Genomic DNA, 13,771 nt, shown 5'->3' on the forward strand with positions numbered 1-13,771 from the left:
TGCTTGCTTGCTTGCTTGCTTGCTTGCTTGCCTTGCTTGCCTTGCTTCCTTGCTTCCTTGCTTCCTTGCTTGCTTGCTTGCTTGCTTGCTTGCTTCCTTGCTTCCTTGCTTGCTTGCTTGCTTGCTTGCTTGCTTGCTTGCTTGCTTGCTTGCTTGCTTGCTTGCTTGCTTGCTTGCTTGCTTGCTTGCTTGCTTGCTTGCTTCCTTGCTTCCTTGCTTCCTTGCTTGCTTTCTTGCTTGCTTGCTTGCTTGCTTGCTTGCTTGCTTCCTTGCTTGCTTGCTTCCTTGCTTGCTTGCTTCCTTGCTTCCTTGCTTCCTTACTTTCATTTATTTGTAGTTTATTTGTTGTTGTCTTTTTTCCATTTCTTTCCTATTTCTCTTATTTGTCTTCCTTATTCATCTTTTCCTTTTTGATCATTTTTTATCTTTCTTCATTTTTTTCTTTCTTTCTTTTTTTCCTTTATTACTCTCTTCTTTCGCCTGTCGTTGCTACGCTTTTTTTTGCCGATTCTAAATCACTCAGATTTATTGAACGTTTCTATTCTGTTCAACAGAAACCACCAAGGACATGGGCAAGGCCCTTGGTAAATACGTGGTTGTTTTCAACTGTTCTGACCAGATGGACTACAGAGGGCTTGGACGTATCTTCAAAGGTAAACAAACGAGTGTCATTCCAAACATTCTCTCGGGCCAGAAGGATGTTACCGTTCGCTGATCGAGACAACAGTTATAGTTTTCGCGATTGCGAAATCTGGTAATACACTGTCGTCAATCGAATAAATCATAAGAGTAATTTCCCATATACCTTTTCACGGCAGCTATGTGCCTTGCTTCAACTAGCGCCCTCTGTTTTGAACGCGCGCGCGCTAGTTGACGCACGTGAGTAGGGTAAGGTGAAATTTAAACTACATCCGAATTCTTAAAATAGCCCAACCGGGAATTCACGTTGCGCGCGCTATTAAGAAGTTACCCTCTCTTATTAAATAAATAGAGATTATCACATGTTAAGAGCTTGATATCGTTTCTATTCACGAGTTTTTCGTATCATATCGCGAACGAGGGAGTCTGCAAGCGAGTGAGCGATATGATACGGAAAACGAGTTTATTATACATTTAGGGTCGATTTTGATTGGTCAAAACTAAAATATGTCGCGAGATCTTATTGGGCAGTTTTACCGTGAAGTGATATCGTATCACTTCACTGATGTGGTTTTTACTCACGGCTTTATTTCACGGATATCGACCCTATATGTGTAATAAACCTAATTATTTTATTACTTACAGGTCTCGCGCAGTCCGGTAGCTGGGGATGCTTTGACGAGTTCAATCGTATCGACCTTCCTGTGCTCTCCGTCGCCGCACAGCAAATCTACATCATCCTGACCTGCAAGAAAGAGCGCAAGAAGCAGTTCATCTTCTCTGATGGCGATGTCGTTGACATGAACCCTGAGTTTGGTATCTTTTTGACTATGAACCCAGGTATGTGTTGATTCCCATTGATCTTACGCGAGAGATGAGGCGGTAAGCCGTGTGGGATGGACTCGGAAATCATATAAGAACATGCGTAATAGGTAAATTACGAACCTTGTATGAAACGACTGAAGAAGAGGGCCAATGGGCCTTTCACAACTTCAAGCCGCGTAAAAAATGAGCCAGCTCAACTGGAAACCGTGGACAGCTGTTTCGGCCTGTATTGGGCTTCGTCAGCATCTTACACACTTGTTTTGACTTCTTTCCAATCCATGAAGCTTAAAGACGCGATTAAGCAATTTTCTCTGCAACTTTTCTCGCAACAGCGTTACGACACAAGTTGCAAGAGTGTTTTCACGGTTCAACGGTAAAAAACGAATTCTACTTTTCGCAACGATTGCTGCAACTTCTCTCGCAACATATTTTTCAAATTTCCCTGCAGGTTACACGCTGCAATGCTCCATGCAACTTGTGTCGCAACGCCGTTCCGAGAGAAGTTGCAAAGAAAATTGTTCCGTAAGCGAGTTTCATTTATGGTGACCTCCACTGACAACTTGCAGACGTCGGATTTTTGGCTTCTGCCAATCAAAAAATAGAGCTCTTTACCTTGGGAGCAATGTTTTCCCTCCAATTTCAGTCCGCGTGTCATTTCCTAGAGTATCATTTCTTTGTTTAACGGTTGCGAATGAGAAGACAGATGAATATGGATACAACTCAAACAAAGAATCTTATTCTCAAAGGAATGACACATGGTCTAAAATGGGAGGGTAAACATTGCGCCCTTAGGTATAGAAGTGTATTGCATTATATATAAAGAGGGGGTAAAGTGTGCATAATTGCATTCCCGGAAACCTGTCTAATAGCAGAGTTACACTCTATGTCTTCAAGTGCCTATGACACTTAAATCAATATTTTCAGCATTGATTCTACATGAAGTGAATAGTCCAATGGTATAATATATTTATATGATTTGAGTGATGCATCTTGGATAATTGCGGCTAAACTTGGAAACATCGGGGGAACATGCGCGCGGTAAACATGTTTCTGGAAACGTTTCCTCTTTTAGCCTGGGCCTAATGTAGCATTTGGGTTAGTTTCTATACATATCATTTTGTTGACCCAAATGCCTCTACTCGAAACAATGGTTTGAAGGCAACAGAGTTTAACTCTAATATCTTCCAGTAGAGAGTTTAAGATTCTCGTTTACGGCAAACGTGAAACGTCAGTTGACCATTAAAAAGTTCTTTAAAATTAGTGAAAAGGAATCGCAAAAATCTCCAAGTAGTAGATAAACAAAAGAATACTTGTCTTTGTCGAGAAGATTTGCAAAAGGTAAAGTGAAATGTAGGGGAACGATGAAAACGTGGTCACGTTTGGCGTTTGCGGGAAAGAAAAACGGGAATCTTAATCTGCCTATTGTAATACCAGTAATTTGAATATGGTTTCTTATCCTTGGCAGGTTATGCCGGCAGGCAGGAGCTCCCCGAGAATCTTAAGATTCAATTCCGTACAGTCGCCATGATGGTTCCTGATCGACAGATTATCATTCGAGTCAAGCTCGCTAGTTGCGGGTTTATCGACAACATCACACTGGCTAGGAAGTTCTATACTCTTTACAAGCTGTGCGAGGAGCAGTTGTCAAAGCAGGTAGGGAAAATAATATGTGAGATGATTGGTATATTTTTAATATATATCAATTTAACAAATTGACATCCAATTTTTATGTGTCTGTTCTCTTATTGGCGATAAATTGCGTCATCACATTGTCAAAGTAGTGTGGATCCACGAGGCGTTTTTTTCCTAACTTTATTGGAAAGAAGAAAGCAATCTAGAGAATGACATTTTAAGCCTATGCTGAAAAAAATCGTTAGAAACCCTCAGTTCTAACTTGAAAACAGCCTCTGGGCTGATCTAAGTCAGGGCATGGCTAACTCACAGATTGAACCCTGAAACAACCTCTGGGCTGATCTAAGTCAGGGCATGGCTAACTCACAGATTGAACCCTGAAACAACCTCTGGGCTGATCTAAGTCAGGGCATGGCTAACTCACAGATAGAACCCTGAAACAACCTCTGGGCTGATCTAAGTCAGGGCATGGCTAACTCACAGATAGAACCCTGAAACAACCTCTGGGCTGATCTAAGTCAGGGCATGGCTAACTCACAGATCAAACCCTGAAACAACCTCTGGACTGATCTAAGTCAGGGCACGGCTAACTCACAGATAGAACCCTGAAACAACCTCTGGGCTGATCTGAGTCAGGGCATGGCTAACTCACAGATAGAACCCTGAAACAACCTCTAGGCTGATCTAAGTCAGGGCATGGCTTACTCACAGATAGAACCCTGAAACAACCTCTGGGATGACCGAAGTCAAGGCATTGCCATAATTCGCAGATTCGATTGGAATTTAAAAGTTTGGGTTTTGTTAAGGGAAGAAACCCAGAAATCCCGCAGAACAAACCTTGCTTCAAGGTTTAGGCTTAACAAACTCTACACGTGGTAGCTAGGAATTGAATTGAAGTGTTACCTTTTTACCTATTGCATTATGTAAACTTAAAATGCGTTTTGTACAAAAGGATGAATAGTAATGACGTTTAAGAGTTCATTGACGCTTCCAATATCTTCATGACAACAGTCCAGGCTTAATCAGCTTCACTCCAAAAACTTATCTATGTTTCAATGTTTGTTTATAATGTATAGGTTCATTACGACTTCGGGCTGCGTAACATCCTGTCTGTATTACGAACTCTTGGGGCGGCAAAGAGAAGCAATCCTGGAGACAGCGAGAACACCATAGTAATGAGGGTCCTGAGGGACATGAATCTGTCCAAACTGGTAAGTCCATATTAGACCGTGAGAGCACCATAGTAATGAGGGTCCTGAGGGACATGAATTTGTCCAAACTGGTAAGTCCATATTAGACAGTGAGAGCACCATAGTGATAAGGGTCCTGAGGGACATGAATCTGTCCAATCTGGTAAGTCCATATTAGACAGCGAGAACACTATAGGAATGAGGGTCCTGAGGGACATGAACCTGTCCAAACTGGTAAGTCCATATTAAACAGAACATCATAGTAATGAGGGTCCTAAGAGAAAGTAGAAAACTTTTACATAGCGTTTTTATACAGTGTCTGCAACCATGTAACTCAAAATCCCTTGAGACATGAATAACAATGAAACAGCCGCCATCTTGGTTGATCTAACAAGAGCAGCTAATGAGGAATGCTTTGTTATCGTCAACAAGATGGTGGCTATAACGTATCATGCGCGTGCTCTATTGGATAACAAGCCACTTACCGACGCGTAACGCGTGGTAAAACTAAGTACTGATACTGGTACTGATACTGATATCGTTCTTGTTTTCCAGATCGACGAGGACGAGCCGCTGTTTCTCAGTCTTATCAATGACTTGTTTCCTGGTATTGTCCTGGACAAGGCGGGATACCCTGAGCTAGAACAGGCTATAGCCAACCAGGTTGAAGAGGCTGGTCTGATTAACCATCCACCTTGGAGACTCAAGCTTATTCAGGTAGATTATGTTTTGTAATACGCAATGTTACAGCCATTCTCGATCACAAGCGCCGCTCTAGCGATCGTTTCTGTCGCGACTAAGAAGGTTTTGGTGGACGTCAATCAAGGCGTTTCCTTGACATTCCATAGGCACGTGCCCTCATAGCTTTGTATTTTCCGACAATGTTATGGTAACGCCTTGTGATTGACGTCCACTAAAACCTTCTTAGTCGCGACAGAAACAATCGCTAAAGGGCGCGTGTGATTGGGAATGGCTGTAACACGTCATTAAGCAACAGTTAAGTCATCTTCAAGTCATCGCCAGGTCATCGGCTAGGTCATCGTTTTGTATTTTACAACAACTTACAAATTTCTCGCGCATTGATAGGATATTTCTTTGTCATCAATAAGAGGACAGACAGATACGCTGACGTCAACGAGTGCGCGCTCTTTCCTTTGATCGTTTTGATCACTAGAAACGAGAAGTTTTTATCGTTACGTTATTGTAAAAAACATCAGACATCAGTTATTTTTTAATATTTGTTTGATCTTGTGAGCTACAAGTTTATTAGCCCTGGGCTATTTAGGGGTACTCTTAAAAAGTCTTTATTACTATACATACATACACACACAAACACAAACACACACACACACACACACACACATACATACACACACACACACACACACACACTTACACACACACACACACACACACACACACACACACACACACACACAATCTTTATTTCATTTTGGATTGTAGAGTAGCTACAAAGCTAGTATCTCCGAAAAATATATAAACTAAATAAAGCAAATCTTAAGTAGATGAATAAATGAAGATGTAAAAAATGATCAATAACTAAGTTAAGTCAAGTTTCCTCACTTTTGTTTTAAAACTACTAATAGAATAATACTATAGTATTATCCTCGTTGTATAATGTGGTATAATTATAAAAACGTTTTATACTTTTATTAAACCAATCGTAAGGCGAAATTGCGTGACTTGTGTGACTTGTGTGACTTGTATGGTATTTGTAGCCCAATTTCATTTTCTTTTGTTTCTCTTTTAGTTATTCGAGACCCAACGCGTTCGTCACGGTATGATGGTCCTGGGACCGAGTGGTGCAGGCAAGACTGCTTGCATTCACAACCTGATGAAGGCAATGACTGACTGTGGGACCCCCCATCGGGAGATGAGGATGAACCCTAAAGCCATCACAGCACCACAGATGTTTGGCAGACTAGATGTGGCTACTAATGACTGGACGGATGGGATCTTTTCTACACTCTGGAGGAAGACACTGCGCGCCAAGAAAGGTGAGGCTTTGCTAGTCAGTTTACTACTCAACATATAATCGAATCTAGAGCATTATATCTACCGATTCTTTTCGATTTCGATTTCGATTTCGATTTCGATTTTGATTTTGATTTCTAAAAATTTGAGTTTTTTTGTCATAAACAGGGTACCCATTTCAGAATCCCAGCGGAACACCCCTACCCAAATCCTGGCGGAGTACCCCCCCCCCCCCCCCCCCCCCCGGGGTACTCAGTAGCGAGCAACTCACTTTCGCGACACTTAGAATTTTTTTCGTGTAGTCTGTGGTCATTGTCACGGCGCGAAATGTCACGCAATAGATTTTCTGTCGACTCCCGTACGAATTCACCTTTTCGGCGCTATCCCTCACGGGGTATAAATTGTTTTGAATTGTGTTACGGTCACCAAAACGTTCGGACATTGTTCTCGAATTTCCGTACAAATGTACTGACTCTAAATGAACTATTTACTTGGTTAATGTTTAGTTAGTTCTCTAAGGTGCTAGCACACGGTGTGCAACATTGCACGCAACAAATTTTAATCGGGGTGACACACATTGCAACAATTTATGTGATGTCAAAGCAGGTCCATCTGGGGGACAAAATAAAAGAATTCCAATCTCTTGAGAATTGGAAACCTATTGTTATGTCCTCCAAATAGACCCCTTGCATGTGACGTCAAAGCAGCTCAATGTGGAGGACAAAACAAAAGAATTTCAATCTCATGAGAATTGGAAACCTATTGTTATGTCCTCCTAATAGACCTCTTGCATGTGACGTCAAAGCAGCTCAATTTGGAGGACACAACAAGAGAATTTCAATCTCCTGAGAATTAGGACCTATTGTTTTGTCCCCCAGATGGAGCTGCATTCCAAAGTGCTGCAAGGGGTCTACATCATGGGAACTTATAAGATTTCATCTTTGGATATTTGCAGGTGAGAGGATCTGGATCGTATTGGATGGACCAGTAGACGCCATCTGGATTGAAAACCTCAACAGTGTTCTAGACGACAACAAGACCTTGACACTAGCCAATGGTGATCGTATACCCATGTCACCACAGTGTAAGATCATCTTTGAACCTCATAATATTGACAATGCTTCACCTGCTACGGTGTCTCGTAATGGGATGGTGTATATGAGCTCGTCTGGCTTGGATTGGCAGCCCATTGTACAGGTATGGAGAACGTCAGACTGGAGCCTTTTGAGACTTATGTATATTTGAAAAATGTTCGTTTGCTCATTGAACCTTAATTCCTTCCTAACTCGATACCTTTCTCCCTTTTTGCTTGCTTGCTTGCTTGCTTGCTTGCTTGCTTGCTTGCTTGCTTGCTTGCTTGCTTGCTTGCTTGCTTGCTTGCTTGCTTGCTTGCTTGCTTGCTTCCTTGCTTCCTTGCTTGCTTGCTTGCTTGCTTGCTTCCTTGCTTGCTTGCTTGCTTGCTTGCTTGCTTGCTTGCTTGCTTGCTTGCTTGCTTCCTTGCTTCCTTGCTTCCTTGCTTCCTTGCTTCCTTGCTTCTTGGTTCAGTATTACCAGTGTATTCCAATATATTCAAGTATTGCCAATATATTCATTGCAGGCTTGGATCAATAAACGTTCAGAATACGAGGGCGAGATACTCAAGAGCTTCTTCGATAAATCATTTGAAGAAACACTGACTTATGTCCGCGAGGGACTGGTCTGCAAGATGGACGTACTAGACCATAATTTTATCATGCAGGTAAGTAATCAGTAGTATGTAGGTGCCTTGTGACCTTAATTAAACCCGTGAAATAGATGTTAGACTAATTGTTCCATTGTTTTCTTTTGTGTCTTTGACTAATACACGTTGACTAGTATTTTTTATTTCACGGGTTAAATGCCTTCGCTTTAAGCGATTATATTATACAGAAATACAAATATTACTATTTAGTCTAAACCTACCAACGGTCTATCACAAATCCTGCTCTCTGATCTAATACTAGTCTATAGTCTAAGGTGTATTAGTGATTGACGCTAATAGCGAAAAAAAGCGGTTTTGAAAACCAAAACAACGCAAACATAAACGTTTTCAACCTAATTTCAACATTGTTTGCATTCATTTATTGATCTATTAGTAGGCTTATACTACAAACAATTGCCCTCTATCACTATGACGTCACTGCTTGTTTATCTGATCGTTTGCTGGCTATTCTACTTTTCTTCGTGGATTGATACGGGTTTTAGAACAATTTTCAGTGAATTTGCGTTGAATTGAATTGAATTGAATTCAGCCTGCCATCTAACATGGCTGCCGTCACGTGATGGTGCAAAACCTCTATATGCCGGGAAAACGTGGAGAATAAGTTAAGGAAAATAACATATCGTTACGACCTTTTGATAATTGCATTTACATCGACCATAGTACAGTTCGGGCTTTGTATACAACATGCAACACAGCCTTCACCAACCTTTTCAGTTTGAAATAGCTGTAGCCATCTCTCCCTACCAAAAACAAAAAACAAAAACGAATCCGCCTCTTCACTTCTCTTTTGTCGCTTCGTTTTTCAGGCCATAACATTACTTGATGGTTTGATCCCTAAAAAAGAAGATGGCGGCAACATCTCATCGTCTCATTTGGAACACCTTTACGTGTTCTCTGTCATGTGGAGTCTCGGTTCGTTGCTGGAGCTGGATGGTCGGTTCAAACTGGAACAGTTCTTGAGAGAGACGTTTGATCATGACCTGCCGGAGGTGAAGGAATCACAAACCATGTTTGAATTCCTCGTCGATGATGCTGGTAAGTTACAGATACGTCGCAGGTTAACAGGTTCTAGTTAATCGGCTAACGTTTTGCTATAAACTTTTCCACCCAATTCAAACCACATGGGAATAAGTTTCATTGTTCGTTATATTTTGGTTTCACAGTTGAATTCGTAGAGACAAACGCTTCTATTCCCAGAAGGTTTGAATTGGGTGGTAAGGTACATAGCAACACGTTAGCCGATTAGGTCTACAGACCTTTTTATCTTGGGCGTAATGTTTTTTCCATTTCAGACCACGTGTCATTTTCATAAGAATAAGATTCTTTGTGTTACCTTTTTGAGAAGACACTTGAATATAGATGCAGCGCAAACAAAGAATCTTTATAACTGTACACAGAACAAAAATTGACTTTTTTTCTTAGAAAAATGAAAATTAGAATAGCCGTTATTTTGGATGCAAAAGACGAATTATACACTGCGCACGTGCTATGTACTCTCATAAATTACGCGCGCCCCAACCAATCAGAAAGTGAGAGTTATTACAATTATTTCATAATGATATAAATATAAGGTTTCCTTTCACGCGTTGAAGGTTTGCCGCGCAATCTTTAAAAATTATCTTACAGAAAATATCAGTCATTAGAATTATATGCAATATTGAAAAAAAGTCCGACACATCATACAATTGCGGGCTTTTCTCGCGTTGGTATCGCAAACAAAAATCTAAAACTGTGTTTGTGGCGTGACAATGCCGTGACAATGTGTAACGCTCTTACCTTGATACTTGAACATTATTATCAGGTGAATGGGCTCATTGGAACACAAAGGTCGAGGAGTATGTCTACCCTAAAGACCACGTACCAGACTTCCTGTCCATCCTGGTGCCTAATGTCGATAATGTATGCATGGATTACCTCATCGAGACGGTTGCCAAGCAGTCTAAGGTAATATGCGCGCAGTGATTGGTAGAGTCGCTGCAAACAGTCAAAGGTAATATGCGCGCTCTGATTGGTAGAGTCGTTGCTAAGCAGGCAAAGGTAATATACGCGCTCTGATTGGTAGAGTCGTTGCTAAGCAGTGAAAGGTAATATGCGCTATATATGTACTTATAGCCTAGTAGTAGATCAACCAATTGGAACGCAGCACTGATGATAGACTACTGGTTGGATTTGACTAATAATCATAAGCATTCTGTTTGTCTTCAAATGAAACGATAGACGTGTCTGAGATTCATAAGAATATTTTTATTGTAGGCCGCCCTTTTGATCGGAGAGCAAGGAACAGCCAAAACGGTTATGATTAAAGGCCACATGAACAAATACGATCCCGAGAAACACTTAAGCAAGAGCTTCAACTTCTCGTCTGCGTCGACACCTCTGCTGTTCCAGAGGACGATAGAGAGCTACGTGGATAAGAGAATGGGTAGTACATATGGACCGCCTGCTGGGAAGAAGATGACTGTGTTTATTGATGATGTTAATATGCCGATTATCAATGAATGGGGAGACCAGGTAGGAATGATGATGATGATGATTATGATGATGATGATGGTGGTGGTGGTGATGACGATGGTGATGATGATGATGATGATGATTACAATAATGCTGAAAGTCAGTTTATCTCTGAAGTATATAATACTAAAATCATGGCAATAATATTTTTGGTGATTGTTAGTGATGATGGTGATGCTGGTGATGTTGATGATGGTATTGGTGCTGATGATGATGAGAAAGTTGATGGTGATGATGATTGTGATGGTGTATGATGGTGATAATGTTGATGATGGTGGTCACGATGATGATGATGATGATGCTGGTGATGATAATGACGACTATGATGATGATAATTTTGGTAATGGTGCTGATGATGATGAGAATGATGGTAATAATGATGATGGGAATGGTGATGGTGACGATGATGGTGATGGTGATAATGATGATGATGATGGTGATGGTGATGATGATTGTGATGGTGATGATGATGATGGTGAAAATGGTGATAATGATGGTGATGATGGTGATAATGGTGATGATGGTGGTGATGGTGATGATGATGGTGATAATGATGGTGATGATGGTGTGATGGTGATGATGATGGTGATAATGATGGTGATGATGGTGATAATGATGGTGATGATGGTGATAATGATGGTGATAATGGTGATGATGGTGGTGATGGTGATGATGATGTTGATAATGATGGTGATAATGGTGATGATGGTGGTGATGGTGAGGATGATTTTGATAATGATGGTGATGATGGTGATAATGGTGATGATGGTGATGATGATGATGTTGACAATGCTGATGAAAATGTTGTTGATGTGAATGTTCGTGCCAATGATGGACCCTACAACGTTAACACAGTCATTTCATCATAGTAACAACCACAATAATCTAACTCCAGGTCACCAACGAGATCGTGCGGCAGTTGATGGAAACCAAAGGTTTTTATAACCTCGAGAAACCCGGTGACTTCACCAACATAGCAGATATCCAGTTCATGGCTGCCATGATTCATCCTGGTGGAGGACGCAATGATATACCACAAAGATTAAAGAGGCAGTTCACTATATTTAACTGCACGTTGCCTAGCAACGCTTCTATTGATAAAATCTTCGGTACGTTATCTTTACTATCTATTTCAATTTTCTTTCCATATATTATTAGTCTATTTTTGTGGTATTATTTCCGTTACTGGTATAGCATGTGAAAACAGGTGTTCTATGAATATACCTCGTTATCTTCAACGGAATGTTTTCCCATTTCAGATCACGTGCCATTCACTTAAGAATGAGATTCTTTGTTAGAGTTGTATCCATATTCGTGTGTCTTCATATTGCACTATGTTATTCCAAACTTTCCGCACGAGGGAAATGAGAGAGCTTAATAGACTCTTGCATTTGACGTCAAAACAGCTCAATTTGGAGGACAAAACAAAAGAATTTCAATCTCCTGAGAATTGTAAACCTATTGTTATGTCCTCCAAATTGAGCTGCATTCCGACGTGCTGCAATGGGTCTATTCACACGAATATGCAACGATTTCCCTGCATTTTGATTGGGTGTATTTTGTAATGGTGTAAATGAATAAGATAATATAGACTTTTCCTGGTCTGATTTTTGCTTGTCACCAGGTGTGATCGGCGGAGGATACTTCTGTAAGGAGCGAGGATTCAATAAGGAAGTACAAGACTTCGTCCTGAAGATGGTCCCATGTACCCGACGACTATGGCAACTGACCAAGGTGCATTTAACAACATTTGACACCCGCCGCAAGCCAAGCAATCCAAAATTATCCATTCCAAAGTTGGAGGGAAAAACTGGGTCGAGTTTGCAGTGCAGTGCATTGTGGGAGGAAATAGACGCCATCTTGGAAATATGTCCCACAATGCACTGCCATGCTACCTCGACCCAGTCTTTTCATCGGAATGGAATCGCTTTTAGCGTGTGGTTGTCAGAGGCTAGCGATAGCGAATATCGTAATGCATATGATTGTTGGGCGAATTTAAGGTCAAGCTAGCGTGATCACATGGATAGCGCGTGATCGAGTTGACCCATTGGCAATCAATAGCGTTGATCGATATAGCGGTAATTACCGATCAAATAGCTTAGCCCTGCTGATGACTAAAGATACTTCTAGCGTAATCACCAGAATAGCGTGTGATTGTGATAGCCTGTGTTTAACGTGTATAGATGGCCAGTAGGCAGTCAACAATTGGAAACAGCGGCTATCGTAGACTATTCGCTGCTACTCAGATCGAGTCTAACTTTGCCTAATTTTCATTTAACCGCATAAATATAATATTTAACCCATTTATTGTGTAATTTCCAGGTGAAAATGTTACCGACGCCAGCCAAGTTTCACTACGTGTTCAACTTGCGTGACCTGTCACGCATCTGGCAAGGAATGCTCAACACCATATCAGAAGTGATCGAGAGTGAGCGCGCTGTTCTCAACCTGTGGAAACATGAGTGTATACGAGTTATTTCTGATCGCTTCACAAATCAACAGGACAAGGAATGGTTTGAGAAGACGATGAAGAGAGTGGTTGAGGATGAGTTGGGTGAAGAATATCAGCCATTGATCGAAGCAACCTCTTACTTTGTGGACTTCTTGAGGTAAGGCAGAAGCCAAGAAATCGTAGAAAAACCTGTATTAAGCGACCAACCTCTATTTAACGGCCAAAAGACTGTTTCAGCTTGGACGTGATGTTTTCCCATTTCAATTCCAATTTGCTCCAGTTTTCCATACCACAGAAAATTAAATATCTTACTACAAAAAGGGAAAAAAATTGGAAGAAAAACGGTTTCGAGTGCCCGAGTGATTCGCTGACGTAATCTATCGGTATGTCCTCCTATTGCCCACGGCTCTAGGCCAATCAGAAAGCGAGAAAATCCACAATAGGCCCTTTGCAGCTAAGCAATCACGTGCTGATTAATTCACTGAGAGCAAATGAATGAACATTTTGATTCCCATGGGTGAAATATGCTGGTGGGCAAACACACTTTCTACATCCTGTTTCGAGAGATCGTTATAAAACTGCATTTCGTAACACACTGGATACACATGTTTTCATTCAGTTCTTTACAAGTAGCTAAAAAGATCACCAATTTAATATAAAAACATTTGTTTTGCCCTTTACTACAGACACGTGACCATTAACTGCAAAGGGCCTATTGCGCCAAAAGATTCTTTGTTTGAGTCGTATCCATATTCATGTAACTTCTCATGCGTGCTCTGAAATGGG

General features: G+C 41.0%; 1 protein-coding gene across 1 annotated transcript in view; it reads left to right on the top strand.

Annotated features, from left to right (window-relative positions):
* The window catches only part of LOC116304022 (dynein axonemal heavy chain 5-like), a 71,274-nt gene that overhangs the window by 26,745 nt on the left and 30,758 nt on the right, over positions 1-13,771 (top strand). Inside the window, exons 30-43 of the mRNA XM_089033928.1 lie at positions 555-653; positions 1,285-1,479; positions 2,930-3,117; positions 4,173-4,307; positions 4,842-5,003; positions 6,058-6,304; positions 7,237-7,478; positions 7,879-8,019; positions 8,829-9,057; positions 9,824-9,966; positions 10,276-10,533; positions 11,429-11,642; positions 12,158-12,267; positions 12,856-13,142. Coding sequence (XP_088890054.1) covers positions 555-653; positions 1,285-1,479; positions 2,930-3,117; positions 4,173-4,307; positions 4,842-5,003; positions 6,058-6,304; positions 7,237-7,478; positions 7,879-8,019; positions 8,829-9,057; positions 9,824-9,966; positions 10,276-10,533; positions 11,429-11,642; positions 12,158-12,267; positions 12,856-13,142 — 2,650 coding nt within the window. The remainder of the gene's footprint in view (positions 1-554; positions 654-1,284; positions 1,480-2,929; positions 3,118-4,172; positions 4,308-4,841; positions 5,004-6,057; positions 6,305-7,236; positions 7,479-7,878; positions 8,020-8,828; positions 9,058-9,823; positions 9,967-10,275; positions 10,534-11,428; positions 11,643-12,157; positions 12,268-12,855; positions 13,143-13,771) is intronic.

This window comes from Actinia tenebrosa, unplaced genomic scaffold, assembly GCF_029948245.1.
Source record: "Actinia tenebrosa isolate PJP-AT-01 unplaced genomic scaffold, QUT_ActTen_1.0 PGA_scaffold2__45_contigs__length_23673736, whole genome shotgun sequence".
NCBI classification, from domain to species: domain Eukaryota; kingdom Metazoa; phylum Cnidaria; class Anthozoa; order Actiniaria; family Actiniidae; genus Actinia; species Actinia tenebrosa.